This window comes from Cygnus olor, chromosome 10 (genome assembly GCF_009769625.2).
Source record: "Cygnus olor isolate bCygOlo1 chromosome 10, bCygOlo1.pri.v2, whole genome shotgun sequence".
NCBI classification, from domain to species: domain Eukaryota; kingdom Metazoa; phylum Chordata; class Aves; order Anseriformes; family Anatidae; genus Cygnus; species Cygnus olor.
The window spans coordinates 13,174,304-13,192,547 of record NC_049178.1 but is presented as its reverse complement, the minus strand read 5'-3'; the positions used below and the strand labels follow the sequence as shown (position 1 = coordinate 13,192,547).

General features: G+C 44.0%; 1 protein-coding gene and 1 long non-coding RNA gene across 3 annotated transcripts; one reads left to right on the top strand and one right to left on the bottom strand.

Annotated features, from left to right (window-relative positions):
* The first annotated feature begins 58 nt into the window (after nucleotides 1-58).
* ACOX2 (acyl-CoA oxidase 2) lies at nucleotides 59-18,229 on the top strand. 2 transcript variants are annotated; one of them, XM_040568296.1, is made up of 15 exons: nucleotides 59-209; nucleotides 1,018-1,185; nucleotides 2,176-2,338; nucleotides 4,571-4,722; nucleotides 5,186-5,293; nucleotides 6,433-6,552; nucleotides 6,991-7,106; nucleotides 7,516-7,688; nucleotides 9,034-9,196; nucleotides 9,876-10,066; nucleotides 11,356-11,517; nucleotides 12,475-12,580; nucleotides 15,245-15,462; nucleotides 16,410-16,542; nucleotides 17,494-18,229. In XM_040568296.1, the coding sequence occupies exons 2-15, from the start codon at nucleotides 1,026-1,028 to the stop codon at nucleotides 17,554-17,556; spliced, it is 2,028 nt and encodes a 675-aa protein (XP_040424230.1). In that variant the 5' UTR covers nucleotides 59-209; nucleotides 1,018-1,025; the 3' UTR covers nucleotides 17,557-18,229. The 2 variants fall into 2 exon arrangements, with proteins under 2 accessions (XP_040424230.1, XP_040424229.1); XM_040568295.1 differs by having other exon boundaries at nucleotides 107-209; nucleotides 1,012-1,185.
* On the bottom strand, nucleotides 15,423-16,461 carry LOC121075264. Its single transcript, XR_005822842.1, has 3 exons — nucleotides 16,375-16,461; nucleotides 15,981-16,106; nucleotides 15,423-15,510 (listed from the first exon to the last, which is right to left on the bottom strand). It is a non-coding gene; the product is annotated as an uncharacterized LOC121075264 (long non-coding RNA).
* Nucleotides 18,230-18,244: the final 15 nt, after the last annotated feature.

The following is an 18,244-nucleotide window of genomic DNA, read 5'->3' as shown; positions in this document are numbered from 1 at the left end:
GCTGGCTACGCTCTGCTCCCACCGAGCAGAGAAGCCGCGTTACTCGCCAGGCCCAGCCCGCCGCAGCCCGGCAGCCACCGCCCCACCGACAGGGGCCGGCCCCGGCCTCGGCAACACGCCCCAAGGGGGGCGGGCGCTGCCAACCCCGGCGACGAGGGCCCTCACCCCGGGAGCGCCGGCAGCCGCGGCCGGGCAGGCCCCGAGAGCAGGTAGGGGGCGGCTGCCGCCATGGCAGGCCGCGGGCAGGGAGCGGGGCAGGCTCGGGCGGCTGAGGGGCAGGGCCTCGGCAGAGCGCGGGGTGGGAGAGGCGGTGCCAAGGCCCCAAAGATCCAACTTTTTTGTAATATTGCCCCAAAAAAGTGTGGCAAGGCAGGCAGCTCTCTGCCTAGAGAAGGAACTGCTCCTCCCCATCGCATTTTTATTATTATTAACGCTTTCCCCCATAACGCTTATTATTGTTAGTAACACTCCCTCTCCTTGCTGTTATCGCTACTACTAACACCCCTGCTGCAACAGGCATTGGAAGGTCACAGCTTATACTGGGGAGGGGACGGTGCAGGGGCTGGGAATGCCGTCACCGTTAACATGTACTTGAGCAACGTGCAAGTCCGAACTCCTCTCACAACGTTGGGAAAGGACAAGGTGATGAAAATGAAGAGTTTGCTAAAAAAAAAAAACAAAAAAAAAACACTCATTCAACCCACATTTTGAGCTCTCGGAGTGATCCAACCTTTCTCTTTCCACCCCTGTTGCAACAAGGACAAGGCAGTGCTTCTTTTTTTAAACCAGCATGGAAGCGTGCCTGTTTGTGTACAAAGTACACTTAATCTTGCTGACTGCAGTGCTCTGCAATAGTTGCAGAAAGCAGCCCTGTGCAAGCCCTGCCCCAGGCCAGCCCACCTACCTGCACCAGCCCACAGCATGGGCCAATCCACGGGCTAAGCCCACTCTTCGCTGCACATAACACCACAGCCGATTAAAGGTGTGCCAACCACTAACGAGCCCCATCAGTTCCAGACATCAGGATGGCTCTGCTGGACACCAGCAAATACGCACAGGGCTTCGGCCTATGCGGCGTGAATCCCGACCTCGCCAGCGAGAGGCAGACGGCCTCCTTCAGCGTGGAGAGGCTGACCACCGTGCTGGACGGCGGAGCTGAGCACACGCGGGTGCGGAGGGCGGTCGGTGAGTGAGCCTTGGGGTAGCGGCTGCGGGTCAGTACCAGGGTACAACGCTCCTGCTATTTCTGCCGCTTTGCACAGTGGATTTTGTACTCCCAGGTGCTCGCTTACTGCCTTCAAAGAGAGCAGGAGCATGGAGTTAAGGTCCCCTGCATGTGTAAATCAACACGACTCCTCCACAGCCACTTTGAAGCCTTTCCCCATCCCTGTTCTCTTTCCCAATGTCTCTGCCAAGGCAGGTTAAACTGGGATACAGCAACTGAGGGTCACGCAGGTGGGCATCTGTCCCAGCACTGGGGCTAGGGGTGCTTCACAGCGACATGCATCACGCTGTGATCACAGCTGGACGACCCTTCCCGGCAAGAGGCTTGTGTGGGTGGGAAGTTCCTTGTGCAGGTGGCACACCTGAGGTGGGTGCGCCAGGGATGCTGTTTGCTTTTGTCTCTGTAATTATCATAGAATGGCTCGGGTTGGAAGGGACCTTAAAGATCATCCTGTGCCAACCCTCCTGCCATAGACAGGGATGCCACCCACTAGATCAGGTTGCTCAGGGTCTCATCTAACCTGGTCTTGAACACCTCCAGGGATAGCTACACCTGCATTATACTTTTATCAGATGAGAAAGGAACAAGGTCAGTGGAATTGCATGCTTCATGTGCATGGATTCACGATGTTCTCTTCCTGAGGCACAAAGGCACCTCCTGCACGCTGAGTGCTGGTGGGCTGTAGGGTGCTTGGCGGGGACCCTGCACCCGTTTTGCGGTGCAGTGAGCACAGCCCTGCTGCTGGCACAGGAAAACAGGAGGGGCAGCTTTGTATTGGGTTGAAGCCAGGCTCAAATATGGAGGTAAAAGAGTTGGACCTAAACCACAGGAGATGTGCCTCTCTGCCGCCCCACCAAACCCCTGGGGACAAGGCTCCATGGGGGGTACTCTGAGGTGCTACCTGCTGCTCTCCAGCCCACAGAGATAAACTCTTCCATGTTGCTTTACAGTTGAAGCGATCGAGCGTGACCCTGTATTTAGCAGAGAAAATCAGTATTTCCAAACCCAGAATGAGAGGTATGAAGCAGCAGTCAGAAAGGCCGTTCACCTCCAAAAAAAGATGCATGAGATGGGATGGAGAGAGGATGGACCTGAATTTATATATATCTACAGGTGACTTTTTTTTTTTTTTTTAATAAATGTACAACTTTTGGTTAAGAGGTTTGCTTGCCAACAAGAATCAGCTTGATCAAAGGTTGGGACAGGCCAACTGTCAACAGATCAAGTTTTGATACAAACATGCTGCAGGTTTTCACTTCAGCAGCATGCTTGGGTAAAGGGAAAATTGTTATATGCATCAGGGAACTTCTCAAGAAGTTCCAGATGATAGATCAGCTTGATAGATCCCAGCAGTTCACATCACCAACGTGATATATTCACTTCAGCAAGTTTTTACCAGTGCCACAGCTCTCATACTGGTCCTCAGCCATTAAGTGTTACTGTTCCAGTTATGTTACTGACTTCCAGACAAAGTTAACATTACATTTTCTTTACCTAGAAAACCCATATTGCATTAAAAACAAACAACAACAAGGAAACACCATTTATTTTATAGGTAAATGGAACAAAATGCCTCACATTTTTTTTCTTAACATTCTGCATGGGGTTGAGTGCCACTTTGTAATTGTTTGCCCCACCTTCTCTCCCCCTTTGCTAAACAGAGGCAGCACGCTGCTATTGGCCAGTGCACACTGCCAGTTTGGTGGGGTTGCACTGTCAGTCAGAAGGGGCAAGTTAAAAAGCCTCATTCAAAAGAGCAACGTCTGCACCTTACAAATCGTCAGTGACACTCAAAGTCACTTTCCAGTATTTCATCATATGAAAGATTATAATTCCAAGCTATGCCTCCTACAGTGATAAATGGGAAATTTCCCATCAAGAGCTCTTTTACTTGATAATTACATTCCCAATAAAAAGCACTTCTTTGCTCCTCTCTCAGAATAAAGATATTCCAAATTTTAAAAACCTCAGAAAACTCAACAGTCTGTCCTACCTATGCTTGCTGTCATCAGGCCCCCTGATGCCAAGAGCTTCAGCAGTGCCAGCCTTGTGTGATCGTATTTTGCTGTATTAAGAGCACAGGTTGCGTGGAAGGACAGCTCTTTTCTTATGAAATACAAGGCAAGCAATAACTTCTCATTGACAAAAGTCCTGGTGCTGGACAGGCTGAATCACTTACACACATTTAAAAGCCAGCTTTGAAATCACAGATACAGTAACATTATTTCTGGATGGGCTGCCGGGGGGTTATTAAGTTTATCTCTGTTAATCAAAGCAATTTCCCTTTAACTTCTTTGTTCATAGTTTTCCCCCCTTTTTCAACACAACCAAATCTCTCTCAGGTCCAGCATAAAAGAAAGCTCACAGTCATTTGTTAAAAATAAAAGCTACCTGTCTAGAAACGGGTACTTCTGAGAGCACTGCAGTAAAGCCAAACTAATGAGAACAGCAGAGGCACTTATTTTTAGGTGTGAGAGCATTTGTTCTCATATCTGTGAGGTGATTTAACCATATTCTGTATTCCTCATTTTCTTAGGGTTTCTTACAAAAACCAAAAAGCTTTAAGCAAATGAGTATCTGATTTGCACCATGGAAATCACTGTGCCCAAGTTGCCATAGACAGCTTCTGCAGTGGTGCTTTTTAGGATGCATGTAGCCCTATGAGCCAGCCAGATGGCAAAGGACCTGACCAGACACTAAAACAGACACTAAAACAGGTGTTACAGGATGGATTTACATTTTTCCACAAGAAAACACACATCAAGTCATGCCAAAGCCCCATGAACCGCAGTATTTTGTCTCTGACAGTGACCAACAGCTAACATCTAGGCAAGAGTACAGCCAACAAGCCAACATACTGAGGTGTTTCCCCAGAATGGGAAGTAATTTAGCCTACCATGCTTTAGGGTGGGGGCCTTATTTTTTATTTTTTTTAGCTCAGCCTTAAAATGGGATTTCAATAATCAGGAAAAAAATTCCTGTGAAGTCAAAAAAGATGAAGGGTTTACAGAGCTATCAGAGACGCAGGACTGATGGAGCTGGGCTGTGTGTTTTAGGAGCTCAGCATCTGCTACTCAAAACAGCTAATTCCTCCAAAAGCAAGTGAAATAATGAGCTAGTGACATTTAAGCAAAGTATGTTATGAAAGAAGGAGCAAAAACCAGCTTGAAAGAACGCTTTTCCTGCAATGCTGTACTGATGCTGCACGTTGTGTTGAGTATGACAATGCAGAAATCAAAATTCAGCAGGTGGTACTGCCTAGTGACTGCCACCACGTCATTGCCGCATTAATCACATCCCTGGAACTTCATCAGTGTAAAAACACCACTTGTGCCTTCTCCCCAGGGCGCTTGCAGGAGACGTGGCATTTCTCCTTCACCGTGTCTTCATGAGAAGTATTTCGGTCCTGGGCTCTGACGAACAGGTTGCCAAATGGATTCCTCTTGCCACTAAACACCAGCTCATAGGAAGTTATGCCCAGACTGAACTGGGACACGGTAAGGCTACAGGGAGATCACAGTGTTTCTGTAGGATGAAAGTCTCCAGCCCAGATTCTCAGGGGATTTGAGTTCAAGTTGTCCATGCATCACTGAAGCGGGGTGGCTGGGGGAAAAAATGACGCCTTTGGTTGCTCAGCAAGCTGGAGATGGCTGGTTTGGGTTTTGCCAGCATGGAAAAAATAACAAGAGCTAGGGTGAAAGCTTATGGTTAGATGCCAGGCAGTCACACCAGCTCGAGGGGACAGTCACCACCAGCCAGGCAGCTCGCCAAGTACAATTTGGCTCAAGAGATCTCTGCAGGAGATGCTGTGCTGGGGGGCTGCTGTGGAATTGTTTCATGGTTTTCACCAGAAGAGTAAACCCCAAAAGCCTGATTGTACACACACCAGTTTCCAGGGAGCTTCCCCTCTCTCTAATCACCCTTGTGATACACCAGGAGATTTTTTAATTTTTTTTAAAGGAACTTATCTTCAGGGTTTGGAAACAACAGCAGTCTTTGATACCACTACACAGGAGTTTATACTGAACACACCAAAGATCTCTGCAATGAAGTGGTGGCCTGGAGACAGTAAGTACCACACAATAGTTTGGTTTTCCTCATTTGCTTCCTTCAGTTCCTCGGTCTGCCTTACTTAAGCTCCACGTTTCAGGGCCCAGGTGCCAGCAGAGGACTTCAATAAGAGATGCAAACATCTAGAGGCAAATAAGAGATGTAAGGGCTTTGTACAAGTTTAAAGGCCAGAAGGAAGCGGCCATTATCTATTAAAGCCCTTGAAAATGCCTGCTTCTGCGGGAATCAATCTCCTCTTCTCTGTAAATAAAACTCAGATGACCAAAAGCTGCGGGCAGATAATCCCTAACAACAGGCAGTCTCTGCATGAAGAATTCAAGAGTGAAATTCCCAGCTCCCTTCAGGAAGGTGTTTCACAGGAAAAACTTAAATCAGTCAGTCCTTAATAGTTGCATCAGACACTTACCTGCTGTGTCCGGTGACTTGGTCAGCACCAACTGGGCACAACTGGGACAAGTGCCCTGCAGCCCTGGGAGGGCAGGTCTCCCAGACCTCCCAAACTAAGGAGCACAATGTGCACCCCAGGCACCCCTGCACAAGGGAACGGAGCACATCACGGTAACAGGAGGAACACAGAGACACATTTCTCTCCTTCGCAGGAGGACTTGCTTAGCAGCTTGAGCATTCCCTTTTTATTTTCACCATATAGTTGTTTTTTTTCCCTTCGTCCTCTAACATTCGAGAAGTACACAGGTGCAGAGCACCACCATCATTTTGTACTTCCCATTCTTCCCTTGCAGCACCACACCTGCAGTGCCCCGGGGTCTGACAGCAACACTCCCCATACAAACCCAGCATCTCCAGTAACAACTGGAGTTATTCACAACAGACACAGACGGCACTTCCCATTCCCTCAGTAACGCGTGAACTTTTGTTATTTTTTCCCCATCTGGTGATGCAGACTCGTCATCCAGGCTTCATTATGTGACTTCTGTGAGCCAAGAGCAGCTCAGATTGCAGATTTAGGCATCCTCCAGGTTCCAGCACCTGTGGATCACACCCACCCAGACCCACGCCAGGGGTGGGTGTGACATTGGGCAACACCCAGTGCACAATTAGCACTGACTGCTGTGAACTGTGAAAGTGTTTGTACCGTGCCTTGTCTCAAGGCAATGTGGCTGTTTTTCTTCTCACAGTGGGAAGGTCAGCAACCCATACAGTGGTCTTTGCTCAGCTCTACGTCCATGGGAAGTGCTACGGCGTGCATCCCTTCATCGTGCAGATACGCAGCCTTCGGGACCATTCACTGTGCCCAGGTAAACAGTGCCACACGCTGTAGCACTTCTGCAGGTGCTCTGCCTGTTTTGTCCATAAATGTTTTCTAAAACATTGGGCCCAGTGAGAGCGAGCAGAGATGGTTATAGTTGCCAAACCACAGCCTCTTTATCTAAAGAAAGATTTTGCATCCTTAGGCAAATCCAGAGCCCTGTTCTTAACCAGAAGCTTGGGGGCTTTGACCACTTCTGCATTAACACCTCAGTTCTGACCCCAGCCAGCACCATAGCAGTATCACGGAAACAAGCTACTACAAAGCACTCAAATGCCTGTTGCATCCCTCAGGCAAGATCAACCATGTTGAGGAAGAAGGAGAGCTGAACATGCCCTTCCTTTGGGATCCCCAGCCTGCTGCAAACTTGGGAAAAAAAGCAAAAGTTCAAGTGGAAGTAAACGGGATGTGTTTTCTTATGCTGCAGGCATAACTGCAGGAGACATTGGTCCCAAAATGAATTTTGAGCACATTGACAATGGCTACCTCATGCTCCAGAATGTGCGCATCCCCAGAGAGAACATGCTGAACAAGTTTTGTGAGGTACGTATGGCATTCAAATCACAGACTCACCAATCAGACTCTCATCACACAGCCAGAGAGACGACAGCGACCTGCCTAAATTTAGTACAAAAGTCTCCCTTTGAGGTGTATGCAAGTCTCTGAAGTTTTATCAAGGGTAGAAGTTATCTGAATCCTAAGTGAAAATCTGCAACAGGAATTCCACATTCAAAGGTTAGGGGTTGGCGGAAGATATCCAAGTCAAAAGCAGTAAGAATGTGTCTCTTCAAACAGACAGGTTTCCCCCATCACACATGGAAATATTTAGTTCTGCTCTCAGTGAAATATTTCAATGTTCATTTTATTCTACGCACAGAACTTACACAACCGTCCCTTGTAGGGAGAAGTTGCAGTATCAAAGAAGACATCTAAAATCCTCTCTCTGTTTTAGGTTCAGCCAGATGGCACCTATATAAGACATGGGTCACAGAAGATTAATTATTTCACTATGACTACAGTACGTGTTTCCCTCCTTTCAGATGAAGTTATTCTACCTCTGATGAAAGCTTGCACCATTGCCATCAGATACTCTGCAGTTCGCCGGCAGTCCAAGTTAAATCCTGGGTAATGCCATGCAAGTCTGCAGCGGTGGGAAGGGGACCTCACAGCATGTTCCACCACACCACTCTGTATTTCTACTTTTCAGCTTTCATTGGCTTATTTCCTGTCCCAGACAGGAAGAATATTACAAACATGCTCTCCTGATATTTACATTAATAAGCTTCAGTCAAAGTACAAAAGAATATGTTTACAGATTTATCTGAGATAAGTTTCATAGTTTGAATAGCTCAGCAATTTACACAGGCAACCTGTTTTTCTCAACTGGCCTCCCAATAACTCAGCAGAATCCAGACAAAGCAGACAAGTTGCTGAATTCCTATTCTATACCACCCTACTAATGGATGCAACGTTAAAACAGTTTCCAACATCTACAGTTCCAATATTCACATTTTACAACAGTGAATGTTCTTAGTCTGGTAAAAATCCCTGTAATTTTTAAATAGGTATTTTCGTTTGAGTAGATTTCAAAAATTTCCTCTTAAATCTCCTAATGAGAACGTGGTTTGTTTCAAATGCAAACCAAACACAGGAACGCAGCATGCTGAATCATTATGACAACCAATTTCATCACTTGAAGTCCTAAATATTCTAAATGCAGCAGAAGCCATAAAGAACATTAAAAAAAAAAGCTCAGAAAGCTTAAAATAATTAACACTCAAGTGTTTTCAAAGACACTGAGGAGTCTGACCTAGCAGAGAAGAAACTGTTTTTAATCAAACTATGCATTATTCAAAAGGTAATTCTACCTTAAAGAAGATTTTCTGCTTTCTACTTGAATCAGAAAGTTGAAACAACTGACAAAAAGTAAGCATAGGTGCAGCTATTAAGACAAGCTCAATTATAACCTCGTCACTTCTATTTTAGATTGATCAGAAAACAATGTCAGAGCACAGTTACCTCTGTCTGCCTTGCAGGAGCATCAGCTGCGGCTGGCATTCTCCTATCTACACCCAGAACCAGAGGATCCAGTTCGAAAACCAAAAGCTTTCCAGGGTGCAGTGCCACCACCTTGGCTACACCACCTACCAACTTGCTGCCCTTCCTCCTCTTCCTCTCCTGCAGTCTCTGTTCCCCCTCTCTGTACTGACTGATCACGCAGAGCCTTTTCCACTCTTGACAGTCTGGTTCACCAACACAGAAGAAAAATCACTTTTTTCCTAGTTGGGCTTGTTTGTCTAACGGCTTAGCAAGCTGGCAGCACAGGGACGGGGAGAGCAGGGAGACTAAGCAGATGGCTGAGTCCCTCTCACATACTGCTTCTTGGTAATGAAAAACGTTCAGGTGAACTATCTACAGTAGCTGTGCGTGTGTCCATGCTTTCCATACTTCATCACCTGTCTTCCAACAGGGAAGAAGAAGCAAAAATCCTTGACTACCAGACCCAGCAAGAGAAATTGCTGCCTCAGTTGGCAGCAGCCTATGCCTTCCATTTCATCAACAACTATCTGCACAAGCTGTTTGACAGGGGCTACAAAGAGATCCAGGAGAGGAACTTCAACTCGCTGCCAGAGGTGAGCTACTGCAAGATCGGCTCCGACAGCTGTTTTGCACTTAACATTGCCCTTCTCATCCCTAAGTCTCAAAGTACTTTAGCAAACTGGACAAGCATTCCTTTCACCACTAGATAACAGGAGAAAGCTGAAGCACTAAAGGATGAAATGCCTTGTCCTAGGCTCACAACCAGTCAGCAACAGCATTTGCTTTACCGCCCCAAATTGTTGGCTTTGGGAACTATTGCAGAGTGCAATGTCCTTGCAAAGCATGTTTGTTTGATAAAAACATCGTTCCTGGTAGCTGGTGGTGCAAAGCATTATTTCACAACTTCATCTACAAATGCACAGGCAAAACCAAAAATGTGACTTTGCAGATACAACATACAATTTTGCAACTGGAAGCCTAAATTGAACACATGCTTCTAACAAGAGCAGCCAAAGCCACTGCTGGTTGAGAGAAACCCAAAAATGCATAAGCTGACCACACCATGCCCAGCACGGGCATGTATGGCATCCCAGTCAGAAACCAAGAGCCATGCTTGGGGACTGGGTGTTGCACTGGCATGCAAAGGATCTCATGCCCAGAAATTGTACAAAATCAAAAAAGAAAACTTTACCCTTTGTGAACATATTCAGAGGATTGCTTTAGAACACTTTCACCATTAATGATCTGCTTTTTTACTTGTTTTTTAAACAGCTTCATGCATCTTCTTCAGGCTTTAAAGCTATGCTTAGTCAGTACTGTACTGCAGGAGTGGAGATCTGCCTCAGGGCATGCGGAGGACATGGCTACTCTCTGCTGAGTGGACTCCCTTCCTTGTACACTAAAATACTTGCCTCTTGTATCTATGAAGGGGAGAACACAATTTTGCTCCTGCAAACTGCCAGGTAACAATTCAAATTTGTTCAGATGAAAACCTGCTCCTTAATTTATTCAGCTTCTACCACTTCTCCAAAACCAGTAAAACCAGCTACTCCTTTCTCATAGCATCCTCTAAAAATACAACTCAGGCCATAACTATTCATGTTTTCTGTCTAGTAGGCATGGAGGTGTGTGGGAATTGGATTCTCTCTTCTATTTTTGGTTTTGGGACATGTGCAGGTGCTGTTCTGCATAACCTCATTTTCCTCTTAGTCTAGTAGCGCAGCAAAAGCATTGCTATACAAGCTTTGTAGTTTCTTTTTTTTAAGCAACAGATAGAACATGATATTGGTAAAGTGAGTTTGATGCAGAGAAGGCAAAGTTGTTGGATACCGATTCTAGATGAGTCATGCTTCCAAGAACACCAGACTGATGATTATCCAGAGCAGATGAAACAGAAGAGAAAGAAGCCACATCTGCTTGAACTTTTAATAACGTGCTTTTTTACTAGAAGGAGAAAACCAGTACACTTCTCACAGACAAAGGAGCTACCACGTAGCTCTGTGCTTGCATGCATACACTTCTGCACTCATTACTGCCTTTTCTCACAGGATCAATAGCAAGGTCAGGAGAGAAGTGCTGTAACCTTTCATGGCCAGACATAGTCACACCAGGTCATAGCTGAGGTGCCAAAAAAATAGGGGAGTGGGTAATGCTCCTTGGATGCATGTTTAGCACTAGGAAAGGACCTCATGTCTGTTACTATGTGACTGAGTGTTCAAGCCACCATTAAGACTCCCAGTACTGAGTCTCAGGTTGCAAAGATGACAATATATCTTATCATAGAAGGGTTTGGGTTGGAAGGGACCTTAAAGATCATCTCATTCCAACACCCCTGCCATGGGCACCTCCCACTTACCTCGGCCTTGAGCACTTCCTGCCATGGGCACCTCCCACTGCCCCTGGCCTTGAGCACTTCCAGGGATGGGGTATACTCATGCTGCTGAGGCTGCTAATAGCCACAGGAAGTTCCTTCCTTAAAAAAAAAAAAAAAAAAAGCATTACTACAGATTTGCTGTAGCATTTAATATAGCGAACAGGCTACCCTTGAGACCCATCACAGATCAGCTGACCACAAGTACCATGCAAAACTAAAGGTCATCACTTGTTCAGTCCCTTTTGGACCACTGATGGGATGGGTCACACCTCTCTGCTTCTCACCCAATCAAGGGAAGCCGCACTCTACTTTTTGCATGTCCATTTGCTGTATGGAGATCACGACAGTGGACTGTTCTGATTTTTACGCTCTTCCCAGGTTCCTGATTAAGTGCTTCGCAGCCGCTAGTGCTGGCCAGCCCGTTCCACAATCTGTCACTTATCTGGCTGCAGTGAAACCTGGGAAGTGTCCAGCCAAGAACAAGTTGGATTTTCTCAATCCAGACATTTATGTGGAGGCCTACCAACACACAGCAATCAGGTCGGTACAAAGGACGGGAGAGAAGGTTTCTCTGTTTGACAGCAGAAATGTGTTAAGAGCTCAGCTTCTTCATTGATTTAAAGAGAGATAGAATAACAAATTCCACAAGAATTGGCACCATCTGCTCCTGAAAAAGAAAAGGAAGCCTTAACCCCTCAGACAGGTTTAACAGCCATGTCAAATGTTTAATATGAAACTTTCATGTTCAGAACACCAAAAGTTTCTTAGCCATGTTCTACATAAAAACTATATTCCAGAGAGTTGATTCTGTACAAAGCTGATGACACCATTCAAGTAAATCCCAGACCACATCACTGAGTTGTCATCCAGTAACACCTTTAGGCAATTGGACCTTGTGCAGTCCTATACAGTAAGTTAAAATTTCACGTACCTGACAAAATGGCATTTGTGTTCAATTAATACCACAGCAAACACAGAGCCTCTCATTCTGTCTGTAGCCTTTCAACTACTCATTCAGCTATTCAGTTAAAAATGGTATCGCACATTAGTATTATGGGTCATATAGGTGTCATCTTTGAAAGTAAAGTAAACAGATAAGCAATCCCACTGTCATTCAAACTGGTATAAAAACACAGTCATTCTCTGAAAGCTTTGCTGTAAATGGGAGCAGGATTTGGATCCCTGTTTAGAAAAGCAGAGACAACATAATCTAATATTATCATTGCTCTATTTTGTTTTGCAAGCTATCCTTAAACACAACCTAAGAAAAACTCAGAAGAACTCCAGTAAGCTATAATGGAAGTTAAAAGCAGAAATCCTTTAGTACCTGGGTGGTCTGGGTGCAGATTTTGCATAATCAAACTTCTCTCAATTCAAAGGCTGAAATGCCATTCTGACATATGATCATGCACAAGTCTGAGTATGAAATGAGCGCATGTGGGCTGCTACGTTTATATACAAGTATTATGTTGTTGTTTTGTTTTTTTAAATTTCCAGATTCTTAAGCAGCACAGCAGCTAAACTACAGGACTTGATTCAGTCAGGAGTCAAAAAGCATGAAGCTTGGAACCAGTGCACGGTACAGCTGGTACAGGCTGCAAAGGTTAGCAAAATTTACATGCTTAGTTGACATTCATCACTATGATACAATATGAAATAGAAACAGCACAATTAGCCTAAAAAAGTCTCAAAATTGTTTGTTGTTTTCTGCTAGCATATAAGGGACACCACAAAGACCATGGCATCATTGTGGTCTGCACAGCAAAAAATCATAGTAGGAAACAAATTCCTACTACGAACAAAAATTTGCATAGGCCAGGTGGAAAAAGACTAGAGGGGATAGAAGCAAAAGGGAGACAAAACACACAGTTCTGCTGCCACCAGTAGCAGAATCAGACTTCCCATGGCCTGTAATGAGAGCACACCATCTCCAATTTATGTTTAGCTTTTAATAAGAATTCATTGTTTTCGGCTTTCAGATGAAAGCCTCCCCAAAGCCACCCTACTAAGGATGGTAGAGTTACCACAAGGGTGAAACGTGTGTTATTTCTTACATCTGCTGCACTTACAAGGAAAGATAAATGCAGGGGGAAAAATGAAAAGTTGTGATAATGCAGTGTTAATTACTGATGAAAGAAATTAAATCAGCAAAGGCAAATTAGAGGCCTAAAAACAACTCCCAGTTCACATGGGTTGGATAGGCAATCTGCACTCCTTCAGGTGAAATAGGATCAGCATTAGTTCCCCCAAGCAAGTGGTTAGTATAGAACTAAGCAGAAAAGAAAGCAAGAGGGTAAAAGGGTCCTAAATATAAATGAAAGCCAAAATCACTGATACTTCAGTATCTCCAGGAAGCAAAATTCTTTTTTAATGTGGTTAAGTGCAATTTGCCTACAATTATGGTGAAGGTCTTCCTTCCTTCCTTCACTGAGGAAAGGAATATTTTGAAACAGATCTGTGGCTTACTTTAGCTTCATTCAATTTTTAATGAAAAACATCTTGCTGTAATCTGTGGTTCAGCCAGAGCCAACCCAAATTGAAATGGACTTAGCAAGAAGCCCCTTGCAGGGAAAGAGGAACTCTACACATACTTAAACATAGCAGTATCGTCTAGATGCCCGCATAGTAGGAAATAGCCCAAGGGAACAGCCACTTTGTATTCAGTCCCTGATGAGCCAAACTCTTTCTTAGTGAAGGTGAAACTATTCCAAAACTATTAGAAGCATTGATCCTCTCATACTGATAAGCGCAGTTACTTAATCTTGCAAAACAAGAACTCACTGAGTAAGTGATCTTGTACGACGAACAATAAGAGGAGAGCTCCTTTAATCAAAGCAACGTTTTTAAAATTACTTTCCCAATAATGTTTAAATGTAAATACATTTTAGTGGAATGAAACTGAAACAAAACATTCCTATTCAGAGATTACCTCCAGAAAAGACTTTCTGACCAGTGCTCCCTGTGCACAAACATTAACGAGACATTTCCTCCTCTGCTTGCTCAAATTTGTGGCCAAAGTCTCTGGAATGAAGGGAAAGAGAGACCACATTTCAGAAGAGGAATCTGGCTCTCTGATGGAGAAGGAGGAGAACCTAGGCAGGAGGCTAGACAGAAGGAAACAGTTTCCAAAGAGCTTAACATACACACAGGCCTAGCTGTTATATTTTAAGTGATAGCTGTGCTGCTAGGCTTCTCAAAAAACAGGATCCAGGCCCCCAGAGCTTCTTAGATATCTTCAGGGAGAATAAGAGTTGCCCCAAAACCGTATCTTCCCCATAGCTTTAAAACCTTGACAGCCTGCTGTCTTCTTGGGGCACTTCTGTATTTACTACTTATTCCACACCTTCTCTGGAGCCTCACCCACACTACTGCCATATGAACAACTGCCTGCCAGCTCTCAGCCAGGTGGCTCAGACACCAGTTACAGCTTTGCTGCAGACTCCACACACACTAATTGCTTGAGTAGACACCCAGTTTCTCAGGCAGGTTCTGCAGTCCACACTGACCTCCACACTGCTTGACCATGCTGTTAGGAGGAGCTGCAACACAGGTGTGCCTTGGATACACCCACACCGGGGAGGAGAACTGTACAACGGAGGAGTGAAACCACTCAGATACCAACACCACTAACCACCCAGAGGAATGTCAACATAACAAGAGTCACCCCCTCAAACAGGTGGAGTCATCCTCTTTCACTTAATCTGGAGCTCAGCTGTGCTGAAGTGGTATTTCTGCAAGTTAGCAGACACTCTGCTGCTCTCTCACCCCGAAATTATTAGTTTATTTAAAACAACAAAAGCAAGAGGTAAGTTTGGATGCTACTCCAACAGCAAGGGATGTTTTCAGAGCTGAAGCTGTATAGCCACTGAACCCAATGTACCTTGAGCCCAACAGGAGTTTCTTCTGCCGTATATAACCAACATTCACTTGCTAGAAATTAACACAAGCACATTCCAGTGGGTTTCCATCATACAAACTCTTTGGAATATTCATCACAAATATGTGAGGTACCACCATGATTTCTGAAGCAGTTTTCTAGAGTTTACAAATATCAGTGCTGACTGTTTATACCCCCCATTTCTCTCCTCTACTGTAGCAGTAAGGCATGAATGCCAAAGGCCTAGTCAATCAGCAGACAAAGAATACAGACTGGTAAACTGCCAGGGAAATGAGAAGGTTTTATATTCTTTGCAAGAATGTTTGAGTCACTTGGCCTACTTAGAAGTGTTTAGAGGTGCATTCACTGTTGATTGTATTTGTTTTCCAGGCTCACTGCCACTACATCACTGTGAAAAACTTTGTAGAGACTGTGGAAAAACTTGAGAACAAGGCTGGCATCCAGAAGATTATGAAACATCTCTGTGATCTGTTTGCATTACACGGTATCTTCTCAAACGCAGGACTCTTTCTGCATGATGGATACATATCTGGAGCTCAAATGGACATGATCACAGCGTCATACCTGGACCTCCTGGGTGTCATTCGGTGAGCCACTCTAGCTCAAGAGGAGTTACACAGCCATTCAGTTTGTCCCTGCAATAAATATAAAATGGTACTGCTGTACCTATGGCAACATTTCCAGAGTCAATTCACCTCACCCGGTTTTTATTTGCATTGCCTGGCAGCATTAGAAATTCACTGAAACATCTACACAGAGCTCATTTTCACAGCAACACAAATCTAAGGGTCCAGCTCCCCTGCAATCACTAAATTAAAGTCCTGTAAAATGAAATTGTGAGTTATAAATCAAGAAATCCTGAATATACCATTTGCGGCAGAGCAAAAGCAAGAAAATATGTAGTCAAAACAGCACTGGCAGGAAGCAGCTACAGGAACCGATCATACAGTGCAAAATCTGCTTAAGCTGCAGCTAATACAGCCTGTTGCCATTGGTGACTTGTAACTGGTACCCAAACAATTCTGACTACATCCAGATCAGATGCATCCGCTTGACACTATTTATTACTAGGTGACTTCCGAGGTATGCTAAGGTTTTAACTTACCACAATGCTCACATAGGCTTTTCCACAAAGGGCTGATCTTTTCACTGCTCAGTGTTGTTAAGAGCAGATTAACATCTGGTGCAGAGAAGTGAGCTGCTACTGTGTGTAAGGTCCTACTTAAGTGACCTGGAGAGAAACAAGAATACACCATAGCCAAGAGCTGAACGGGACTGAGCCAAACAGCAAGTATTTTCAGGATTAATCACAGAATTGAAGTGGTGATAAGCTTAAGACTTAACTCAGGGCTTTAACAGAACATGCCTCTGAGGAATCAAAACAAGCAGCATTTTCCCTATAGTCTAGGCAAAAGGAAAACCACCACAAGCATTTTAGACCAAGGAACGTGGACAACCAACATTCAGTTTATCTTCCTCCCTTACAAAGCAATACCTACTTAACTAATACGAATGCCTTTCCTCTACTCCTTAGGAAGGATGCTGTTCCACTAGTGGATGCTTTTGACTTCACAGACAAGAGCTTGAATTCTGCACTCGGCAGTTATGATGGAAACGTTTACCAACGGCTTTATGAGTGGGCTCAGAAGTCACCCACCAACCAGCAGGTACAGCTGCTGGATTACAGCCTAGCAAATTCTCTATTAGCCAGAGCAGAAATTATTTGCTTTTCTTTTAATCAAAGCTACACATATAAAAGTTAAATGGCAAAAGACCTCTTAAACCTCAGTATCTCGCTCTGAACAGTGAACTGCGATACTCCAATTATGCCACCTACGGTCTTAGCTCAGACATGCAACAGCTCGTGGGCTAGAGGGGCAACTACAATCTGGTGATGAGTTACAGGACGCAAAGTACTAGAACTTGTACAAGGGAGCTGGACTGTCATGCTACCGGTGTGGGCTTTTTTTTAAGGTTATGACACTGATGTAACGTTGTACAAAATAAGCTAAAACAACAGTCTGTTTACATGGTTAATATTATGGCACAACTCTATCTAACTGCAGGGTATTTTCCATTCACTGGTACTTTTACAGGTGCAATACTTAATTCTTTTAATAATATGTTTAACCAAAAAGACTATAAATGTTAAGCAAGGCAATTTTACCCTTCATCTTTAGCATTTTACTTTCACTTCTTCATTCATCCATATTGTGTAGAAATGTAAAATCCTGCATGATGCAAATGGCTATTGCTATTTGAAAACTCATTTTGCCTTAAGTGAAACTTTTACTGTTGTAATCAGCAATCCCTTTGAAAGTCTACAGCTGAAAAGAAAACTTGCCTTTAGCAAACATTCAAGTTCAAGCACATTTTTTGAAGTTAAATAGTATGCTGTCCCATTTGGTATGAGAAGTACTGTGTACTGGTTATGAAGGACAGTGCACTTGATGGGGAAAGATCCTGCACATACCTGAAGTAGATTTTTTATATACGTATATACATATACATAGTCCAGTTTCTGCATTTCAGAGATCAGTCTTAAGAAGCGGGAAGAGGTTATAATTTTTTTTTCCTTAACTACCATTAATTCCATGCTGCATTCTCTTTCCAAACAGATAAGCCCAGCCTATGAAAAGTATTTGCGGCCACTTCTTCACAACAAGCTATCGAAATTATGAAGACCATGATCCAAATGAAGGGCACCCCATTCTTCCCGCTCTTTGTGCGGCAGTTCATTTCTGAAGCATCAATATTAGCTAATCAGAGATAAATCATCAGTTGCTTATTTGCGATTGCCAGAAGTATGAGACATGATTCTTAGCCAGCCATTTGCATTTAATCAGACAGAAGCCAAACAACTGTGAATAGTACCGACTTTTATGAAGCAGTTCAGTCAGAAATAGCATTGGTTTTGCTGTTTTCTAACTGAAATGTTCAGATAGCATCAGAAACTGAACCATTTGTCTTATTCTTTTTTTAAATCTACTACATGTAGATTAAGGAAAAAAAGACGATGAGCTCAGCCTCAGTTTGTTTTAACTGTACAGTGTCTTCAGAAAAAAAAATACCAGCAATCTTTAGTGAAAAACCTAAGGAATGTAAAATTATGGTCCTTGGTTTCTAGGAACAACTTACTCTTTTATATCAGGAAGCACGCTAGAAAATGCACTTGTTTCAACAATGTAAAAAGCTCTTAACTTGCTCAGCAGTTAAGTATTTCTTGCTAATGAAGATTCAGACAAAGCCGATATCAACTCCTCTCTGCAGAATTTACTTTCCCATTAATAGAGCTGCTCATACTGTCTTTTGATAAATCTTGGATTCCAATAAAGTGTATTATTTGGAATACCACTTCTCTAGTTATTA